At 47.4% G+C, this 23246-nt stretch overlaps 1 protein-coding gene across 1 annotated transcript in view; it reads left to right on the top strand.

Moving 5' to 3' along the window:
• KSR2 (kinase suppressor of ras 2) overlaps nt 1-23246 on the top strand; it is a 280870-nt gene that overhangs the window by 246810 nt on the left and 10814 nt on the right. The window contains exons 15-16 of the mRNA XM_054005981.1: nt 2617-2713; nt 12379-12512. Of these exons, the coding sequence (XP_053861956.1) occupies nt 2617-2713; nt 12379-12512 (231 nt within the window). The remainder of the gene's footprint in view (nt 1-2616; nt 2714-12378; nt 12513-23246) is intronic.

Here is a 23246-nt window from a genome sequence, read left to right as displayed (position 1 = left end):
AGCCCTACCCTACTCACTCCCCTCTTCCAGATCCCTCCTTCAGGCTCAGTGGTACCATGAAGCCTGCAGAACCCTGGCAGCTGATTACAGCTCCGCGGCAGCATCAAGCTAGAGCTCCTGCTACTCATCCGCTTCTTGGCCTCTGTTAAAGTCTCTCCCTGCCTCTCCAAACCAGCCCGCCTCTCGCTAAATATTGTGCATGCTGCCAGCCCGTGAGAAACCAGGCTCGAGTCATGTCACTCTGGCACCCCATACCCCTCCATTGTGTCTGTTACACCTTGTCTGAAACCACATTGGTGAGCTCTTGGGGCAGAGACAGTTTTACTACATCTGTACCGCACCTATCTCACCGGGGTCTCAGCCTGCGTGGGTGCTATTATAATACAAATACAAATGATGTGATGGGTGAGATTGGTGATTCACCTAGCTGACAGTCAGCTCATTGTATTAATGTCTGGCCATGTCTATGCTACAGGGCCTGTGTTGGCGTAGTCTCCTAGTATGGATGCAACAGATGCTGACAGAAGGAAGAGTTCTGCTGGTGTAGGAAGACCACATATCCCGCAGGTTTTGTCAGCATAGCCATCTCACTAGGGGGTGTGATTTCATTTTCACACTCCTAGCTGACACAGCTCTGCTGGTCCAGGCTTTTGTTGTAGATCAAGCCTATGAATTGCTGCTTGTGTCCATGCATCTAGAGACTGCCAGGAACATTTAATAAATAGAAATAGATTCAATTAATCATTGAACAGAATAGGAATGAAATGACCTTATCACTAAACCTGGTTGGAATAATAGCGATAGTCATGATTAAATGGCCCCTCTATCCAAAAGCTCAACTGAGTGGTACAACGTGGCAAGGGCTACTAGGCAACATGGCACCATGGTAACCAGGAAAACCAAAATCTGCAGGTTGCCCAGTCATCGAATCTAAAACGACAGCTCTCACACATCAGATGTGAATCCTGATCGACCTAGGGCAGTTGTTCTCAACCCGTGGGGCACGAGCTGCTGGCGGCCCAAACAGCACACAGCTTCAGCCCATGTGACATCCTCAGAGCCATACAGGTAGTGTATATATTGTGTGGGCCACATCCACACAACACACAGAGAGCTGCATATGTGGCCCACAGTGGTAAATAGAGTGAGAACCACTGACCTGGGGCTCTCCAAGGTTCTTCTGTAGAAGGAAGTGCTTCAACTCCGAGTAATGGAGGCTTGAGGCCTGGCAAACTTGGCTCATTTTGTCAGAGGGCAGCCTGATGTACTCCACAGCTACTTTAGATGGGCTGCCCCGCATCCAAGTTTCTGCTCCCCATCCACTCGGTGGTGGTGGAGAATTGGCTAATAGTATTTGAACACACGAGTGTGAATTGCACTGTTAGGGCTCTCTTTGGACCCATCTGTTACCCCTTTGATTGACTGACCAGGAGAGTCAGGCCATCATTTTCTGTGAAGCTTTCACCCCGACCTCTTCCCCACCCCATTAGCTGGATCCCAGAATCTCTCACTTTGCAGGGCTGGCAGGGGATCCAGGCCACTCAGTGCTCTTAAGTGATACTTGTCCTGAGGTTTCATTCCACTCAGCCTGACCTTATCACGCAAGGTGGTAAAGGCAAGTCTTGCACACTCTTCCCAAGATCAGTTCCAAACAGCCACACAGCTGCAAACATCATTTCCACTAAAGACACTCTCTCAAAGTTTTTGAACATTGTCAGTGTTCTGCCTCCAGTGTCAGGGTGAAGGAGGAAGATGTGGTGGGTGGGTTAAAGGAGTAATTAAAAGCCCAAACTTTTGTTTCATTAACTAGAACAAGATCAAATTAACATCTGTGATTCTTGAAGCCTATTTAAATTGAGATTTTTTTTTTGGGTGCTCTATTATGCAGACACAGGTATTTAGTCTGTTCTTTCTCAAGTTGCCTGTAATGAGCGTAGGTGGGTATAGACGGGGGGGAGAAAAAAGCCCTCTTTCGTGGGAGGAAGTTGAGGCAGAGTCCACCCACATACTCCATTACGATATTCAAATGTCAATATATTTTTAATTGGTTTATATGCCCCCTTCCCCCTGCAGCTGCTGCTATCAGTTGCCTTTGGTAATTAAGGCCCTGTAAATAGATTTTACTGTAACTGGTACAAGAAGGAAAATTGGAGGACCTTGTACAACGTACAGGCTTTTTTCTTTTTTTTCTTCCCCCCCCCCCCCCCTCCTCTTTTGGCTCCTCTTAGATCTGTGAGTTTTATCCGGTAGAGGACAAGGTGGAGAGATACGGAGAGTTCTGCCCAAAAGTCTAAAGCTCTACGGCCAGGAGCTTTCTGCCAACTAGAAAATGGGGAACAAAATCAGAGAATAAAGGGTTATCGGATACTACTCCGGATCTATAGGGGTGCTAGCAACATATACTAGAGCTAAGATATTTCCCTCCCAACATGCTCAGAGAGAGCTCTGAGATTTATTCCAAAGTCTGTCGTTGTTTTGGTATGAAGCCAAAATACTGTATCTATTTTTAGCCCCCTTTACAGGTTCTCTTTTTAATCCGTGTTTGGATTTAATGATGTTTCTTGGTTTTCTATTTATATCAGCCTGTTTGTTTATCTCCCCCTCTTTTTCTTTCAGTTTGTGTAAAGGACGGACGCTCTACTCAGTGGTGAGAGATGCAAAGATTGTCCTGGATGTCAACAAAACAAGGCAGATCGCTCAAGAGATTGTGAAGGTACCGTATATCACACGGGCATCCTCATCTCACTGGGTGAAACTCAGCCACTATGCATAACTCGAGTTAGTAGACCCTGGATTTGTTAACACAGGTTGGAGTGTCCACTCTTATTTGTAACCTCGGGTTAGGAACTGTTGAACCCTTTGTCCCAACCTGGGGCTCCAGTGTCTACACTACAGTATGCAGGCCCGAGTCCAACCACCCATATCCCAGACTTCCTAGCGCCCTCCCAAAATGTGGCTGCACTAGCCCTTTGTTTATGGTGCAGTGTGGGAAAACTTGACTGTCTACCAAACTTGACTGTCCAGAGGGCAAAGAAAGTCAGCCTGTGGAATTGTGGGATACTTTAGGTTGACTCCCAGAGCACAAGTCAGTGGGGCTAGAACCCTGGGTCCCAGCTTCACTCAAGCTTGGAGCCTCCACCCCCATGGGGTCCTGGGACCCTGGGTCCAAGCCCTGGGTTAGCACGATTTGTGTGTAGATGGAAGGAGGGTTAGGCTTGACCCTGAGTTCAAGCCCTGGGCTTACATTGCAGTGTAGACATACCCTTAGAGGCTAGACAGGATGATCACAATGGTCCCCTCTGGCCTTAAAGTCTATGAAACTAAAGTCCTGCTTAAGCCCTTAAAATGGGGCTTAAGTGGTGCCTAGGTCTTGTGCTTGCTGTCTGCATGGTGGTGATCTTCATCCAACTTGACCAAATTCATCCTCAGTTTGAAAGAGAACAAATTATAGGAGAAATATGAAATATCAACTACTTAAGAACTGTCGGCCAGTTCCTCAGCTAGTTGGAAGCTTGGATCTTACTAAAAAAATTCTCCATTTTAGCTGTAATTGTTCATGATCACTGTCCAGAGGGAACTTTTTTTAAATTATTAAAATAAATGGAAAGTAAATCAGTGCAGCTACATTTGAGGTAGGCGTGCATGTGTGTGGGCGTGTTAAAACCAGACTACAAATAGACTTCTCCTGCTCTAAAAATTGCTTCCACCTTTTGCTTCCACAGCGATAACTGAAAATTCAACTTTGACATTTGAAACCTGGCTATAGATAGTTCTCAGCAAGGAGCATGGTGGTGGTCAAGCTAGGGGGAAAATGGGTTGGAAACTGAAAGGTTATGTCTGCCCTGGACCTGGAAGGTATTGTTTCCAGCTTGAGTTGAGATCTGTCAGAGCTAATAGACAACAGTCGGTATCTTTGGCCAGCGCATGCCAAGGGACGTGCACTGAGAAGCAGAGCTGTAAAATAATGCCTGTGCATGTCTCCGGATGGGAGAGCTTTGAGAGGGATTTTTATTTATTTTTTTTTTTTTTTAAATGAAAGCTTCGTACGGAGCGTATGCCGCTTTCAGCCATGTGGCCCTTTCTCTGGGTATGTCTGCACTGGAGCTGGAAGGTATAAATTTCAAAACATTTGAAAGCTTAATACTGAGCATATGCAGCAAACATTTTTAAAAATCCCTCTCTGTGCTCTCTCATCCAGAGAGATGCAAATGCATATTTACAGCTATACTTCTCAGTGCGTGTTCCTTGCCATGTGCTGGCCAAAGATATTGACTGCTTCCTGTTAGCTCTGCCAGGATACAGCACTTCCAGCAGGACACCAAGCTCTAATGGCTGACTGGTGTCTATCTCCTTCCATGTGTGTGTATACGGAGCACTTGCATATGCAGATCTGGAGAGGGACAAACTTTAAAAAACAGGTTGAGGGATGCAGTTCGTAGCACCTGTGGTTCCCCCCCTCCCCGCCCCCCATGCTCCCACTCGTTACTTGCTAGAACTGCTCTACAATTTTTTGACAAACGTTTTTTGGTTGGAAAATGCTGATTCGTCAAAACAATAACAACTGGGGGAGGGGGAAGGGTGAGTTTCAATAAATTTCCTGTTTTTGAAAAATATTTGCAAATCAGTTTCCAAATTGTCAGTATATCACAGTCTGACCTCTGTTTTTTTTTTTTTTTAAAGTCCCATTGTTATGTTTAAATGACTTTTTGTTTAGAAATGTATGTTAACTTAGATTTCTTTTTTTCTTTTTTCTTTTTTTTTTTTAAGTTAAAATCAAAAGGAAATGTTTTGATTGACCTGGTCTGAATTTTTTTTATTTTTGGTTTGTGAAAATGTTTGATTTTTGGCTTTTTGTCCCAATTCAGGATGGGAAAATTTCTCAATCTCAACTTCTTAGAGGGTGGGAAAACTGTTTCCTGCCCACCTGTGCCCCTAGCACCCTTCACACTTAAAGACACACACGTGTGGTACATGCAGACTTCCAGTGGTGGTTGTGGTTAAAGAGCTTGGCTTTTTCTTTTTAAAATAAATAAATCAACCTTGGGAACCGAAATGCAAAAACTGCATTTGTGCATCGCAGAGGCTGCTCAAGACAATCTGCCTCCCTAGGCAATACCTCAGTGTGCCGCCCCCTCCAACCTCTAGAATAGAATCATAGAATATCAGGGGTGGAAGGGACCTCAGGAGATCATCTAGTCCAACCCCCTGCTCAAAGCAGGACCAATCCCCAACTAAATCATCCCCACCAGGGCTTTGTCAAGCCTGACCTTAAAAACCTCTAAGGAAGGAGATTCCACCACCTCCCTAGGTAACCCATTCCAGTGCTTTACCACCCTCCTAGTGAAATAGTGTTTCCTAATATCCAACCTAGACCTCCCCCACTGCAACTTGAGACCATTGCTCCTTGTTCTGTCATCTGCCACCACTGAGAACAGTCTAGATCCATCCTCTTTGGAACCCCCTTTCAGGTAGTTGAAAGCAGCTATCAAATCCCCCCCCTCATTCTTCTCTTCTGCAGACTAAACAATCCCAGTTCCCTCAGCCTCTCCTCATAAATCAGATTTGCTCAACCAGGAGGGATGATGAGTGTCTGGGGCGGGGGCATGGCAAGCCCTCTGGTTTTATGGTTATGGTAGAAGGGGTAGGAGGCGGGAGGGACATGCTAAGTACCAGGTTGCAGGGCCACTCACTCAGGTTTGGCCCTGCTGTTGTCATGACAGAGGGGTGGCCGGGCCAAATCTGTGTGAGCACGTTGTAATCTGGCACACCAAGTTGCAGTGCTGCTCAGGTTTGGCCCAGCTGCCCTTGCTGCCCCAGGGAGCTGCCTAGTTTGCCTAGAACTACAGCAGCCTCTGGTGCAATGTGGAAGTTGCACAGTTAAAATCACAGTCAGGAAATGCTAAGATTGTTTCCTCTCACTGGGCTGCTTTGCGTGTGTGCGGTATCTATAGCCCTGTTTGCCTTGTTCAACTTATACCTGTTGAAACACTCAAATGCATGTCCTAGAGCAACATCTAGACTCTACAGTGTAGCCCAAGTCACGGTAGGATCTTCACTTTTCTCTTCCTGGTTCTGTATTTTCACTTGTGCCCATTTAATGTTTGAAGACCTAGTTTGGGTTTATTTAGGCCCAGATTCAGCAAAGCATTTAAGCACATTCTGATCTTGAAGCACCGTCTTAAGTCTTATTGAAGTCAAGGGGATTTAAGCAAGTGCTTACAGTTCAGCACTTCTGTTTTCCAGAAGCTGGAAATGGGCAACAGGGGATGGATCGCTTGATGATTCCCTGTTCCGTTCACTCCCTCTGAAGCACCTGGCATTGGCCACTGTCGGGGGGACGTGCCTGTGGACCGTTAACGTCAGCAAAACGTCTCACGGCTTGCAATCAGATCACCTTGATGGGCCGTATGCCACAAATTGCCCACCACTGGTCCAGACTAATGAGTAGCTGTGTCACCCCAGCCCTCTAACCTGGGGTGCCCTTTACAATGCCTTGCTGCTGTAGTCTCTAGTCTGGACTACTCACAAACAGCATTCTGCTATGTGTGTGTGGTGCTGCAGCCAGCCACCCCTGGACTCTTACCCCCCTGCGTTATATGGCAGGGTGATCTTAACCCACTCCCAGCCTTACATTTCTGGGGGGAAATCTATTTCCTGTAGTGCCCAGCCCACTCCTGGACAATAAAAGTTTATATAAAGTCTGTCATTTCATCAATAGAAATGACACGCACACACCTTGTTACCCCCAAGGGAGTTTCCCAGAAACTTCAGTTTAAACACACCGGATTAGATAAAACAATAAAACAAGTTTATTAACTACAAAGAGAGATTTTCAGTGATCACAAGTGGTGAGGCATAAAAGTCAGAAATGGTTACAAGAAAAATAAAGAGAAAACCCACCTGGTGCCTAACGTAACAAACTATTTTAAACTCAAAGCAAAGTTTTCTCGCCCCATGCTTTCCGCAGTCTTACTGACTGAACTTCATAGATCAGGACCCCTTCTCAGTTCAATGGCTGCTTCCTTTGTCCCTTCGGGTGCAATGAATCGATGGGCAGAGACGGAGAAAGGAGGGTCTCTTGCGGTGTTTGTCCCTCCTTTTTACAGTGTCAGTCCCCCTTTTGGAAAACATTTCCAGCTGAGCTTCAGGGGACTGAGTCTATAGGGAAGGATGTTCCCTGCTGCTTTTCCCTCACCTGTTTTGAGCAGCCTTTTGGTTCCCTTCCTGCTCAATGACTCTGTTTATTGCTTAAACTCAGTTTGGAACATGTGTTAAGAACACCATACAGCAGAATCTTATAACTTCACATACAGTGTTGCCACACACATTTTATTAGGACAATAATGATCCGCAGATTATGAGTTTTGGAATGATACATCCCAAAGGCATACTTTGTTCAAAGATTATTACAATAGTGGGTAGGGTGTGGACACGGGTACATTCTGTCACAGTGCCCTAAACATCCAGGCCCGATTTTTCAGAGGCCGCCTATCCGCAGCTTCCATTGCAAGTGAGGGGCCTCCCCCATCCTTAACTTATAGCTGCCTTTGTGCATGTGTCCTTGGCATACAGGCCAAACTGTGTAGGTGTCACCCACTGCAGGAGGGACACCATGCTGTATCACCAAACCTTTCAAGCTTGGCATGTTGTTCAGTGCAGCCTTTGCTGCACTTCTGCATTGCCCTGAGGCTTTCCTCTCCAAGCCAGCCTAGAAAAGGCTCAGCGTAGCCTGGACGGAGGGAGAAGAGGTGGCTCGGAGTAAGACCAGACACGGATCCCTGACTATACTGTATCAGTCACAGTAATTGAACGACTCTATCCTTTTAGTCGCCTTACTTGATTGAAGATCCTTTAAGCTTGTTGGATTATTGGGTGCAAGGGTTCCTGTTGTAATGTGATCCTTGCTAACCTCGGGTTAATTCGTTTAGAAAGCTGAGCCAGCAGGGGGAGCCGACTTTTCATATACACAGGAAGCCTGAGACAATTAATGTAGTACTTAGCAAAGGATGCGCTTATCGTTATCAATGCAAAGGCTGTGGGGAGCGGGGCTGTTGGAATCTGGTGTGGGACCTGGGACGACAGATGTAGGGGAGAGGTAGAGAATTTGGGCTGGGTGGCAAAGATGCTGTTTGCTAGTCCAGGGCTTGTTCCAACTTTAGAGAAATATCCTAGGCAATAGGTTGGATAAATTCCTTCCTCCTAAACTGCACTGTGTGAGCCAAAGCAAACAAATCACGAAGCGCCAAGTCCTCCCCTCAGATACACACATGCACAACTCCCAGTTTGAGTGTGCGTCTGAAAGGGGAGTTTGGCCCGCCAGTGCAGGTTCCTGTCCTTGGGTTTGGGAAGTCTCTGAAATAACACGTCCCCTGTGTGTAAAACGATAATGCTCCGGCCGAACAGGGGTCCTCTGAAGTTTTACATACTCAGCATCAGTGCTTTTCCTACAGGAAACTTTTACCCAAAACCAAGGCTATAAATAACAACGCTTTGCAAAGCCACCTCTTCCTTTCATTGAGAACTGCTACCTCTTTCATAAACACGGGGGTGGCACAAAGGAACAGGGAGAGAATGACCCTTGTGCAGGCACACCCAGTGACTAAGCACTGACTTACCGTAGGATGTCTGCTGTTGTCAACACACCATAAAATCACTGCTGTGCACCCCAGGCCAGCTGTGACCAAGCCCAATTTCAAATCTTTCACCCAAACATCACCCTTTTTTGGGTACGGAACAAAACCTCAGTCTGGGTTCTAGGCATCAGCCACCCAGGCAAGGGATGGAAGAACACCTAGTGTGAGTCTGGATTTTGCTGACTTCAGTCCAAGTTTGGCTGAAAATATCCCTGGGGGATTTGGTCTATAATGAACAGTCATAGGTGGTGATGGCTTGCTTAAGGTAACTAACTTCTACTGCAGGGGTAGGCAACCTATGGCACACGTGCCAAAGGCAGCACGTGAGCTGATTTTCAGTGACACTGATACTGCCCGGATCCTGGCCACTGGTCCGGGGGGCTCTGCATTTTAATTTAATTTTAAATGAAGCTGCTTAAACATTTTAAAAACCTTATTTACTTTACATACAACAATAGTTTAGTTATATATTATAGACTTATAGAAAGAGACCTTCTACAAACGTTAAAATGTATTACTGGCACGCGTAAATCACAGTGAAAAAATGAAAACTCGGCACACCACTTCTGAAAGGTTGCCGACCCATGTTCTACTGTATGGGCCATTTGGAAGCTGATTGTCGCTATAACATAAGTGTGTGAGTGTGCGTGAGGTTGGTTGGGAGCCACTCAGTGCTACTGCAACAAAAACAAATTAATTTCTTTTCTTGCCCTTAGTTTTTTGGCGAGGTGATAGAAACGATCATTCAAAAACCAGCTGGCATACAATGTTACTACATGCATTAGGGTGTGCAGGCCCCTCTTTGGGCCTGTAATTCCAATAATAATCACCACGTTCAGCACTTCCTTGGTGTCTTTCATCAGAGGCTCTTGGAGCACTTAGCAGTTGTTGGTGAAGTAAGCCTGTGTGGGTTAGGAGAATGTCTGTTCTACAGATGGGGAAACTGAGGTATAGAAAGCAGACGTGACTTGTCCAAGGTCCAATAACAAGACACAGGTAGAAACCGGGATAGAACCCAAGTGTCCTGACTCTGTCCTCTGCTCTAAACAGTAGACCACAAAAGAGCTCATGCCCTGGTAGGAACCTGTTGTATACCTGGTGTGGGGTGGCAGAGGAGGGACTGTTTAATGGAGAAGCAACTGGCTTCTCCTTCCTTAATCCTGTTTATGGATTCTTAAAGTGTCAGGTCTCTTTATGACTGGGCATTTCCCATGGCACCAGCCATCTCATGCCACCTGGGCTCTGTGGCTTGGTCTACACATAAAAGTTGAAATGACATAGCTACATTGGTGAGGGGTGTGAAAACGCCACGGTCCTGATTGACATAGCTACCATCCTCAGGAAGAACAGGAGTACTTGTGGCACCTTAGAGACTAACACATTTATTTGAGCATAAGCTTTTGTGAGCTACAGCCCACTTCTTTGGATGCATAGAATGGAACATATATTGAGGAGATATATATATACACAGACAGAGAGCATGAAAAGGTGGGAGTTGTCTTACCAGCTCTGAGAAGCCAATTAAGACTCCCACCTTTTCATGCTCTCTGTCTGTGTGTATATATATCTCCTCAATATATGTTCCACTCTATGCATCCGAAGAAGTGGGCTGTAGCTCACGAAAGTTTATGCTCAAATAAATGTGTTAGTCTCTAAGGTGCCACAAGTACTCCTGTTCTTTTTGCGGATACAGACTAACATGGCTATGGCATCCTCAGGAAGGTGGTGTTCCTACACAGACAGAAAAACTCCTGAGAACGTAACAAGAGGAGCCATACTGCCTCAGACCAATGGTGCACTGAGCCCAGTATCCTGTATCCAACAGTGGCCAGCACCTGACCTTCACGAGGAGTGCACAGAACAGGGCAGCTGGAGTGATCCACCCCCTATTCAACTCCTGGATTCTGGCAGTCAGAGGTTTGCATTGCCCTGAGCATGGTGTTGCGTCTCTGACCAACTTAGCTAATAGCTATTGATGGATTTAACTAAATAAATTCATAGAGGTTATTTTTTTTTAACCCAGTTGTAATGGCTGAAAGTACACCTTCCCACGGCAATGAGTTCCACAGGTTTTTTTGTGTGTTGTGTGAAAAAAGTACTTCCTCTTGTTTGTATTAATCCTGCCGCCTATGAATTTCATCGGGTGACTGCTGGTGTTTATATTGTGGGAAATTGTGTTCTGTCAGTGTGGGCCGAGTCTACACTCGGGGGCTATGCCAGCATGGATATTCCGACATAGCCCTATGCCAGCACAAGCTCCTGAGTGTAGACATTGCCTGAGAGCGGGCTTCAGAGTGTGGGTTCTTCCAAACATGACATTTGTAACATAACCTAGCGTCACGGCCCAGATGTCTTCCTAGCAGAACTCTGTCATTGGCTGCCTTTGACCAGCTCCAACAGGCTCGCTGCAGGGAAGTTCTGATCTCCCTTCCCCCCCCTTCTTTACATCACTGGTACTAATTATAATTTCCCACGACATAGGTCTCAATAGGAGACCAAGCTAAACCAAGCCTTTACATGCCTCCTACGCTGCTATGATCTCTAGCCTATTAGAAATTATTTCTAATTATTTCTAGACTAATCTTGGGGTGAAGGTAGAAAACATGAATTAATGATTCAGAGAGGGACGATGGTGGTGGAGATGGAAAGCTTTGAATTACCTTCCAGCTCCCCAAATCAAAAAGAAAATGAATACAGAATTCCTCCTCCTCAGCAGAGGATTGCAAGAAAGTGAACGCTATTTGTTATGCTGTTGTTTTTTTCTGCATAATGAATTAATCAGGATGATGAAATTGGAACCAGCTTATCAAATAGGCATAAAATGATAACAGAATGGCTCTCTTCTTTGGCAGCATCCAGCCAAGAATCTCAATACACTTTGTAAACATTAATTGATTCTCACAGCACCCCTGCGAATTCCTGGCTTATTCTAGTCATCCACATTTTACAGATGGGGAAACCGAGGCAGAGAGACTCCAAGTGACAAGCCTAAGGTCGGACAGCGAGCCCCACACAGCACAGGGAATAGTCATTCCCTTGCATGCCTGGATGTCTTGTGATTACCTAAGGCAGAATGGCTCCCGGAGCTTCTCCTGGGGCAAGGCAGTTCCACACTGCCCTTACACAGGCAATGGCCAGTGGTCATGACTGAGCAGATAGTAACTAGTGAAGCTGCCCTTTGCATGGCTGCAGATGGCCCTGGCTGCAGGCTCACTGGTGCAGCAGCCCTGTGCATTCCCTGTGTCCCCTAGAGCAGAGCTCTGCTGGGGGTTCACGCTCCCGCTGACTAGAACTTTAGGGTGCAGGAGTGGGCTGTGGAGGGCTGAATGGATCTGGGCTACCTGAAATCTTAGTTGCATCCTGCTCATGCTTGCACTAGAGCATCACGGCCCTACGCGCCATGCTGTGCGCCGCCCAAGGGCCGTGTGCAAGGCAGGAGCCAAGGATGTCATGTGGTTTTCTCTCTCAGCTGAAATTCTGTTTTGCAAGCAGAGGGGTGATACAAATGTGTGTGCTCCCGCCCCTCCTGGACCCCTCGCTTGGAAACGCTCCACTGCCTGGAAGTGAAGGAGCACTCGCGTCTGAAATCCCTTCCCCTCTCCTTGTGTTCGATCCGTACAGAGATGGTACTGAAAGCCATCCGTAACCATGCCGCATGCTGGCACAAGCTGGTGTCTCCTCGGGGGTTATGCTATTCCAGTTGTTTGTGTCTCCCTTCCAGTTGCTTCTCTCTCCTTTCTTGCAGGGAATGGGGTACCTGCACGCGAAGGGGATCCTTCACAAAGACCTCAAGTCCAAAAACATTTTCTATGACAATGGGAAGGTGGTGATCACGGACTTCGGGCTCTTCAGAATATCGGGAGTTCTGCAAGCAGGCAGGTAGGCTGGAGCTGAAGCCTGTGGGGTGCTGGAAATGCTCCTGTGGGTGTTTAGTCCTCCACACCGTCGTTTGTCTCTAGCATCTTCCAGCCTGTCTTCTGTGCCAAAAAGTAACCTTCCTTTCTCTGCTAATGACGTCCTCCTCTCGTGGCCCACCCCCGACCATCCCTTATGGGATAGGCCCAAGGAGGGGCCACGGACCCACGCAGGAGTCAGCCATGAAGTGGGTTTGTGGCTCTGTAGACTTGCTTGGGCCTGGGGGAGCCATGGGGCTGGCTCAGAGAATTCCCCTCCTCTTCCTTGTGTCCCCTTTCTCCCTGCAGGGACACGGTTTGGTTTCTGGGAACCAGAGTGGAGGGTGTTGCCAGCTTACCAAGAATGGCCTTTTGAGTCAGTGCCTCCAGCCTGTTACCAAGGGAGTGGTGGAGGGAAGGGCAAGGCAAACCGCTCCCTGGATGGGATGATGCAGTGGCAGCTTAAAACTCCCTGTCATCCTACAGAGGGGATGATTTTGACCCAGAATTTTTCCTGGGGCAGAAGGCATTGTGACGCGCTCTGACCTGCTTTTTCTTTCGGTAGTGATGTGCCAACGGGAGGAAAGGGCTTCTTCATCCCCGAGTCTAGGCAGATTTGTAGTTAAACCCCAAAGCAGGTGGGCGCTCACTCAGAATTCAAGTCTAGATACCAACTCAGATCGCAGCCCAGAGCTCATAGGTCTGTGGACTGAATGTGGGCCCCGTTTTGAGCAAACGGTCCAGTTTACAGTTTCAGTTCAGAACTGTGTGAAATGGGCTTCCCTGTGATCTTGGTGCTGTGCTGGAGGGCATTTCATAGGGATATCGTGTCACCTGTTGATGATGTGTTGATAATACTTATCTTTAAAGCCTGTTAATCAACCAGTCCTCACAACTAGAACTGGGGGACATTCTTTAGACAAATAATTTAGTTGCTGAGAAATGCAGTTTTGGGTCAAATTTACTGAATAATTTTGGCCGGGCCTAGATTCACAAGGGACTTTGGCTTGTCACCATTCACAAGACAGGAGGTGGTGGTGCCCCCCACCCCTGTCCCTTATAACTTGAGCCCAGCGACACTCACCTGGAAGGTGGACACCTGGGTTCAGGTCCCTGCTCTCCCGAGTGTCCCACACACTGAGCTGAAGGTTATTCGGGTGCCAACACCACCTCCTCCTTTGCTTTCATGAAAAAGGTTAAAAATGCTAAAGGTTTTGTTCAACCCAAAACTACATTTTTTCCAAATTTTTGATTCAATAAAAATTCCCCCAAAATCTCATTTTCACCCCCAAAAGAACCTTCATTTAAAAAAAAAACCTGCCAGTGAACCAAAAATCAATGATTTGCACAGCCCCCTTGTGGGGGAAGTCGTATCCTCCCCATTTCACATGTGGGCTATTGAAGCAGAGAAGCTATGACTTGTCCATGGCCGTACAATGAGTCAGGGGTGGGAGCGGGGATTGGGGAACGTCCTCAGCTCAGTTCCACTAGCCCGCGGTCGGTATCCTGCCTCACCCAGCCAAGAATCCATGTGCTGCAGCGATTTACCTGTTCTGTCCCACTACGGTTCCTATATGGAATCAAGTGATCAGACTCCTCCCTGCTGTTCCTTTCTTAGCCAGAGCCTTGGGAAATGCGGCACTAATTCTGGAGCAGGAATATTTTTGCATGCTGTCTGATGCTGCACTGGGGACATTTCTGTCTGGATCAGCCACGTCCTAGAACCGAGGATGTGCGACTCTGGGTTTGGAATGATTTCAGGCTGCCTCCAGGAGAAGGGTTTAGTCTCCTTGCTCTGGCAGTTGGATTGCTTTGCTGGTTTTGAGACTGGAAACCATGAGTTATAGTAGAGCAACTGGAATTTTGGGCCAGAATGTTGCGCGGGGGGGATCCCTCGGTGGCTTCAGTGTTACCTTCAGAAGAGGACAACTCATGTTACAATGGACAGGTGTTCATCCATTATCGCTCCCAGAGGTAACGGTTCTCTGCACTCTCCCCCTTAGCATTGTGTTCCCAGAGAAGTGGCTTCGGCTATTTTATTTATGCACCTGATGTGCAGCTGCTGCAGTCTGTCCCTGCAGATGATCTCTTCTCTGATGAGAAGCGCCAGTCCAAACAGGACTGCAGTGCTGCTGCAGAAGCTGTTCCCTTCGCCTAGGCCAGAAGAGCGTAGAACAAAGTCACTTCCAAATTCTTCCTCCCCTGATCTCTTGCTCCTCTATCGATGATCAGCTCTAGACCAGTCTATGCTGCCATCAGTTAAGATAAGAACAGCTGAAGGCAAACTCCACTTCAGGTGCCTCCTAATTTAGATTTAACTTGTTTCATTTTTTAAAAATTCTTCCTATATTTAAAAAAAACAAACCTTCAGTATTGTAGAGATTTGTTGCGGTTAATTATTGCTTTATTGCAAAGCCACCTGTGAGATAAATGGTATATTTTAATCGTTTTTTAATTATAGTGTGTCAAAGTCAGAGGATTAAAGAAAGAGATAATGGGCCACCTATTTCTATCCTCCACCCCTCTTGCCAGTGTATCCATTGTCCAGTTAAGTGGTTAACTGTGCGATGAGCGTTTTTCTTACGACTCGCATAATTAGATCATTGCCAATTTTTAGCACAAACATTTCCCAAAGCTTTAAAAGTCCTAGGAGTACCTCTGTTTTGGCACTTTCCACACAGTATCTGCAAATGTGATACACTGGCCAATGGTGTTTCCTGTCCCACTTTAGTGGCTGTGCCACTAGAAGATAACAACTTACTACAGCTACCTGCTAATGGGCTTTCTCATTAGGCTGAAGTAGTGGTGATCTATGTCCTCAGACCAAAGATTCCAAGTTCAAATCCTGCTATGATTACAAGGGGTCATTACAGAACTGATCCTCCACACATTGGCTTGTTCTGATTGATGCTTTGTCTTATTCTTTTTAGATAGCTCCTGACCCCAATGCAGTCCATCCCTTAGACCTTCGCACTAGGTGTTCTTCCATCCTTTGCCTGGGAGGCTGATGCCTTAGAACACTGGGTATGTTAAAAGAGTGCCCAGAATTAGGGTGACAACCAGTGTGTACACCTCCTCCTGGGATCTGGAGGTACCGCACACAAACACAAACTGAGGATGTTTGACCCTGTTGGCGGCGACCGGACAACAGGTGAAGAAGTTAATATTGCACTGATAGATGAATCTAGGACCATTTACACAGTGTCTTTCTTCCCAAAGGCTCTCAAAGCACTTCATAAGCTCGCTCTGCCTGTCAAGGCAGGGATGCAGCTAAGCAGTAAGAAGGGATGGAGGGAAGTTTCAGCCAGGTCAACAGAACAAACCTGCTTTTCTGCACTGTGGGATTTTTAATGCCCATGCAGAGCAGAGACAAGGCCTTCACTTCTAAAGACATCAGCTGAAAGACCTACACACAATATACTCAGGGCATCATCCTGGGAGAAGGAAAGGCTGAGGCAGCTCTCCCAAGATCCCAAGCGTCCTGTTTTCGTTAGGGCTGGGTGACTTCATACCAGAAGAGTGGACAACAAAGCCTCCAAGGATGGGCCAGATCTTCAGAGCAGATCCTATGGAGATGAAATACTTCTTCATTCCTCTGAGGCCCTCCCACAGAACAAGGGAGTAATATCCAAAACGGTTTGAATTCCATGCCCTTTCTGAAGGCGCAGGGTGACAAACCTATCTGCCTTCCAGGACTTACCGGGACATTTGCCCTCAAGATATGGCCACTTGTACATTCCCTGAGGTGGTACTAGAATAGCCTAACTTGCTCCCTGGGGAAAATGGGCTTGATCTCACAACCACGTCAATACTGTGCCCTGTGACTCAACGTGGGCGTAGCTCAAGTGTCTGCGACGTGGCTTTGCAAACATCTGTGCCAGCGCAGCCCACCCCCACTCCCTGCGTGACTCAGGCATGCCAGAGGGCTTCGGCACCTGGCGCTTGCTGCTGTTTGAATGCCCTATTGTGTTTGCCTTTAGCGGGCTCTGCTAATGCACCTATCAACGCGCATCTTCTCGTTTATTTGTTGTTGTTTTTCTGCGGAGTAAATTGCAGGTTTCAGTTGCCGAGGGTGGTGTTTTGACAGAGCCGAAAGGAGCAGGGAATGCTAATGAGTTGTGGTAGGAGAGGGTCCTTCCAGTTGGTGTTCAGTGACTGCCTGAAAAGAGCCTTGCCCGACTTCTCTGTTCCCCACCCTGCAGTTGTTGTTTGCAGTGTGGTTGTACCGAAGGGCTCCAGGGAAGGACTGGGGGCACTCTGACCTGAGCAAACACTTGTTTAAAAGACAGTCTCGGTCCCAACGAGTTTACAGGCTAGGTTATTACAAGTGCACAGCAGGTGGACAAACAAGCAGGACTGGAAATGGAGGATAAGCTCCGCTCTGTGGGGAGTGACAGTCATTTCCTATAAATTTGAACAGTGCCTGGCACAGCTGGGCCCCAACTTGGTAGGTCTCCATACACTGTCTCAGTATAAATGTTAAAGAAGAATAGCAGGGAGACAGTGAGCTTTGTGCTACATAGCTGCATAAGATGGCAAGGTCCCTGCCCCAGAGGGCTTTCAATATAGTTCAGGCACCAGGTCTCTCCTCGCAGGCACCACTAACATGCAGCCCATAGGTTGGTTCTGAATTAATTCTCTAAGGTATGAAAAACATCCGATTACATAGATCTACAGTCATCAGACCCTGCAGTTTTCTAAACTGGAAAGGGGTGTGATGACCTGATTTCACTTTGCATCACGGCCTCAGCCGGATTCATCCTACACGTGTGCAGCAGACTTTTCTGCCTTCCTGAGAGAATTTTTCCACTCACTGCAGTGGCCCTCAACTTTAATAACAAGACAGGCCCTGCTTTGTGGGTGGCCTTGGAGGTTTGCTGTGGTCCCAATGCAGTTGCTTGAGCTGGGAAAGGAGCAGAGACCAGATGCTACTAGTGCATTTTTTTTTTTTTTTAAATTGCAATTTTGTTAGGGATTCTATTGGCAGGTCGGTATGCTCTGCCCGCCAGTTCTGGGGTGGCTTCTAACATTCCATTCCTTTCCCAACACGTTCGAGAAAACTCGCTAGGAATTCTCAACAGCAAGCAGGTTTGCACCTCTAACGTTGCAGTGTGACGGGGCATTCACCTCCTGAGCACTTTCCCCCCCGGCTCCAGGTGCCCCTTGTAGGTTGGTGACCTTTCTTGGTAGGTCTTCAGTGGCTCAGCCCTCCAGCCATGTCACACAGTGAGATGGTGTAGTCAGGTCCAAAATAACACAAAACAAAAGTCTTCCAATCCCAGGCTCAAGGTGGACTCAGCCTCGCCTTCCTGAGCAGGCCTTCTCTCGTCAGCCTCTCCTGGACGCCTTTCAATCCAGCCCTTTGCTCAGGCTTGTAAAGGAAACATGTCCCTTTTCTCAGCACTGAGGTCACTTTGCCAGTGGCCAATGGGAGAATCTGGGCCCACCCACTACTCCTGGTTCCAACTCAGGGACCCTATAAACAGCAGCTGCATACTGCTGCCTCCCGTTCACTGCTGCTGTTCCCTGGGCCGTTCCCCACGTAGCTCCTTTCTCGTCACCCTTCTGTCAGGGCTGAAGTTCTCAGATCCTCTTCCTCCTTGCTGAATGCCAGCGCCACCAGAATCCATCTTCTGGTTCTCGCTTGAGCTCCTGTGGCCAGCAAGGAGCATCCAACCTGACTCCTCTGGCCCCAGCCAGGAACTGACCTGCTCAGGCCCTGCAGCTCCTTTTATCTGAGCCTGCTGGGCTCGGATTGGCTGCTTCCACGCAGCCTCTCTAGGCAGGCCTGGAAGACCTACCTTCACTGCTCCTTTCCTGGGGTGGGGTGTGATAATTCTGTGGGGCCTCCAGCAGGGGGCCTCGAAGAATCAGGTACTGCCCGTCACATGCAGGCATCAGTATTTGTTCTATAATTTCCCTTTTACAGAGTCATAATGAACCAAATGAAGCCCCTCATCTTACAAAGGGTCCCACCAAGGAAGAAGGGTCTGTCCATACAGAGACCATTGCAGGCTGCTCACCCAAGTCTGCTGACACAATAAATTGACTTTTCAATGGATTCCATCACACGTTGGTGTATACTGGAGTGAGGTAGCTGATGACCTGGCCAAAATTGGAAGATTGGAAACTCAGGTTGGAAAGACAGTGGTTGAGGATATTGATGCCCTCTCAAGAGAAATATTAGCAGAAATTAATGGTCAAAAGATAAAAGTTCTTCTGATTTGATACCAAAACATCTAGGAAAATAATATCCACAGTTACCAGATTGCAGATGGGTCACATTGCTGGAATGAAAATCAATAGAGGTGGGACCAAAATATATCCACTTTGCAAGACATGTCAAGAGCAGGCTCTAATACCTGCTCAGGCTTTTGAATACAATATTGTAAGGAAAGTGAAGTTTTTTGGATTGAACACCTTGGATTGATCCCTTACAAAGGAGACTGGACGAATTGCCGAATTCATTCTCAAACTCCATGGCCTGATCTGATGATTGCGGGACAAGACAACAACGATTACAACACCTGATGCACTGGCACAGACCATGCACAAAGTGCATGTGAAAATCACTGAGGTTTTGTCTTCACTAGGGAAAAAAAGGTGTGTTCTTTCTCACTTCCTGGTAACTGACGCAAGGTAAAACCCTAGTGAAGACAAGGCAATTTGTAGTTTTCATACGTGATACAGCAGGATGAAGTAAGGGCTATGGGGGAGCTTAGGGTTTACCTAGATGTGCTAAAATGTGAGAAAACAGCAAACTGCCTGGTCTTCACAAAGATTTTACCCCATTAGGTACCACCTGTTAGCTACCTTGAGGAAAGAACGCACCTTTGTTCAGTGAAAACTCACCCTGAGTTGACAGGAGCATGAGGCATAATGCATTTGCAATCTAGGTATGTGCAAAAGTGCATATGCTTGTCTGATGAATAGGCTTAATGTGATCATTAAAATCTGCACTGGAGAGACTTACTTAAAGACTTAGCTCGAGAGAGTTTTATTTGTTTTATTTTTCTTTAAATACTTGGCTGCACACAGTAGACCTAATCTGTGATTAGGAATGAGGGGAGTGGATTTTGCAAAATTTGGCGAGCTCTTCTGCTCTCACTTTTAATGTAAAAGTAATAAAACCTTGTTTTTAAATCACTAGATTTTGCAAGGCTCTAAGTCAATAACACATGTTCATTTGAGTCTAGGGGGACAGCTTATTTACAAAGCCAGGAACAACTTATGTCAGGAGGCCCAAAATTGCATCAAATGTACTCAGTTTTGGCTCTCAGTACAATCTCCGAGCCCAGGCCAGTTCAGTGGAAGGCTCGTAAACCCTGAAACCCCAGACTCAAACGCACCTGGATCTCGGGGAAGTTTGGAGATGGATCTATACCAGAACTTCCCAGCTGAATCCCATCCTAATAATGGGCCAAAGTGGAATCCTGGCACCCCAGAGTATCGCTGAACTGGATGGTTTGAGCCGATTGGTACTTTCAGGCAGACCTCCGCTGATTCGTGGTTCTGTGTCAAAACTGTGGGAATCTCCTGGATTCAACTGAGCTTTGTTTGGAGTTTTTGGACTGACGAGCAGAGGTGGGGATCACATGGGTGAAAACCAAAGGAATGGCTGAAACCTGGGAGCTGCTGCAATCTGAGCTGCAGGACGCATTTAGGAAGCCACTCCATTGTATTTGCAAGGCTTTGCTTTTCAGAGCCCTGTGTGCACGCCCTATTACTGGTGCTTGTCTCTCTCCCCCTCACCCACCATTAGAGAAGTGCTGTGAGCACAGACTTCAGTAGCGGGGGGAATCTTGGTGCCTTTTAATTGACCTTGGTGCTTGGTAGCAACTTGTAATTAAGAGCTGCACATGAGGGCCAGCAAAGAATCTCAAAGCCTGCTGGTGGGAGTTGAAAGCTCCTGGAGCATGGAGGCATCTGAGCGTTGCTGGTGCTCCTGGTTGCCAAGGCGCACTCCCCATAGCCAAGACGAAGAGGAGCTGTCAGGTTTCTAGAGTGATGGCAGAGACTTACTAAGCATTGTGAGCTGCTTGTGCTGTTGTGAACTCTTAGTTACGGCCCTTCACGCAATGTGTCGGGAGGGTTGTGTTTCTAATTGACCTACCTCTTGGTTAAAAGCAACAGAGGGTCCTGTGGCACCTTTAAGACTAACAGAAGTATTGGGAGCATAAGCTTTCGTGGGTAAGAACCTCACTTCTTCAGATGCAAGTAATGGAAATCTCCAGAGGCAGGTATAAATCAGTATGGAGAGAACGAGGTTAGTTCAATCAGGGAGGGTGAGATGCTCTGCTAGCAGTTGAGGTGTGAACACCAAGGGAGGAGAAACTGCTTCTGTAGTTGGAAAGCCATTCACAGTCTTTGTTTAATCCTGATCTGATGGTGTCAAATTTGCAAATGAAGTGGATCTCAGCAGTTTCTCTTTGGAGTCTGGTCCTGAAGTTTTTTTTGCTGTAAGATGGCTACCTTAACATCTGCTATTGTGTGGCCAGGGAGGTTGAAGTGTTCTCCTACAGGTTTTTGTATATTGCCATTCCTGATATCTGACTTGTGTCCATTTATCCTCTTGCGTAGTGACTGTCCAGTTTGGCCAATGTACATAGCAGAGGGTCATTGCTGGCATATGATGGCATATATAACATTGGTGGATGTGCAGGTGAATGAGCCGGTGATGTTGTAGCTGATCTGGTTAGGTCCTGTGATGGTGTTGCTGGTGTAGATATGTGGGCAGAGTTGGCATCGAGGTTTGTTGCAACAAAATGTGGGGTGCAGAAGGGGGAGCAGAGGCCAGGGTGCATGGTACTCATGGGGAGCAATGGGGTGAGGGGTACAGTGGGTGAGGGGTGTCTGGTACTCATGGGGGGCAGTGGGCAGAGAAGTGAGGGGTGTTCATGGGGCAGTGGGGTGAGGAGCTCAGTGGGTGAGGGGTGCCTGGTACTCATGGGGGGGCAATGGGTGGGGAGGCGAGGGATGCCTGGTACTTACGGGGTTCTTGGTGGGGGAGGGGCTGCCCAGTATTCCTGGGGTTCAGCAGGTGGGAGGCACCCAGCAGGGAAGCAGGGCCCAGTACTCTTGGGGTGCAGCGTTTGCTGTACTCATTGGTTATGGTCTCAGTGTAGCAGCTGAGGAAGCCACCTGCTCCCTGTGGGCCTGTCATTACAGCAGTTGGCCAGACTCAGCTGCTAGGCCCTGGCTTCCCACTCGTCTTGCTCCCTGACTGTGAAGCAGCCGCCACCGATCAGCAGTTCCCCTCCTCTGCACAGGTGTGCTGAGCCGTCTGGTGGAAACTCTGTGAGGGGGACCCGCCTGGGGTCTGGCCCTGGCCCCCCTCTCCAGAAGGAGAGATGGCAGTTCATGAGCCGCCAGATCTCCTTCCAGAACAGGGAGCTGGGTCCAGGGAGTCGACACTCCCAAAATTTAGGGTGAAAATCGGTAAAAACATGAATAATGGCTTTTTTTTATAACCCAAGAATTTTTTTGGAAAAAATCAGTGAAAACCAAAACTGAAGGGCCTTGTATCTGGGCTGCTGACTGGCTGGGCCAGGTGTCATGCTGAGGGGGAGAATACGTCCCCTTATGGACACGGCTTGGCTGAGGAGACAGCTTTGTTGAGCAGCTCCAGTGTGGCTTGGGGAGCAGGTTCAAGTGGAGAGCAGTGCCCGTGTGACTGATACCTCCTGAGCTCCAGCCTGGCAGGTGAAAGGAGGAGGAAACCTACCTGGCATGCTGGTATCATCCATTTGCTAAAGGATCGTAATATATGTACATTGATTAGCCAGGAGCTTGAGGAGATAAAGGGAGTGACTGGTAGATGAGGTGGGGAGCAGGATTAAAAATGTGCTGGCGAGGGCTCAGGATTAATAGTCATGTCACCAAAGAGATTGGCAAATACATTTACTGGGGCAGCTAGTTTTAATGAAGCAGGATGTGAGAAGTGGAATTAGAGTGAGGATGGGCTAATGTTTGGGGAGCCAATTACAAATGACCCTGGCTGGGTGCTTGCAGGGGAGGACGTGTGTGATTTGTGTGTAGCCTTGGGACTCAGGGGTGGAAATCTAGCGCATGCAGCTTGATTGGGGGGCAGGCAGAGATGTAAGAATTAGGGGCTGGCCAGGGGTAATGCAGAAATGTGGAAGGCAGATGCATGGGTGAGTTAGGAGGCACTTGGAGTTGATTCTGTGGGGTCTCCCTTTATAAAACACCGAGCAAGACAGATTCCCTTACCCAACTGTCCTACAGTCAACAGTAATCCAGGTGAAAACATGTATATGGTGACCGCTTGTGGTAGAAAGCACAGAGGGCATCGCCTTGGATGGAGATCAGTGTATGGAGCAGGACACTTCTGCTTTCATTGTTAATTATAGGGGTCAAATGACGCTTTAGACTGGACGGTGTGCATGAGGCAGATGGAGATGGGCCATAGGTGGGATTTGATTATGGTTTAGGAGGCTTCTTTGAAAATGTTTCCTTTAGCATCCTGCGAGAAGGAAGGGAGGAAAATCACTATTTACTGGTGAAAATGTCAGTCCAGCTTTATTATTTATATATAGTTGCATCCGAAGAAGTGGGCTGTAGTCCACGAAAGCTTATGCTCTAATAAATTTGTTAGTCTCTAAGGTGCCACAAGTACTCCTGTTCTTCTTTTTGCAGATACAGACTAACACGGCTGCTACTCTGAAATCTGAGTCCAGCTTTATTATTTCTGCGTTTTATT

Source organism: Malaclemys terrapin, chromosome 16 (genome assembly GCF_027887155.1).
Source record: "Malaclemys terrapin pileata isolate rMalTer1 chromosome 16, rMalTer1.hap1, whole genome shotgun sequence".
Classification (NCBI taxonomy): Eukaryota; Metazoa; Chordata; order Testudines; family Emydidae; genus Malaclemys; species Malaclemys terrapin.
The sequence above is the reverse complement of the archived record's forward strand: the minus strand, read 5'-3'. Positions and strand labels throughout refer to the sequence as shown.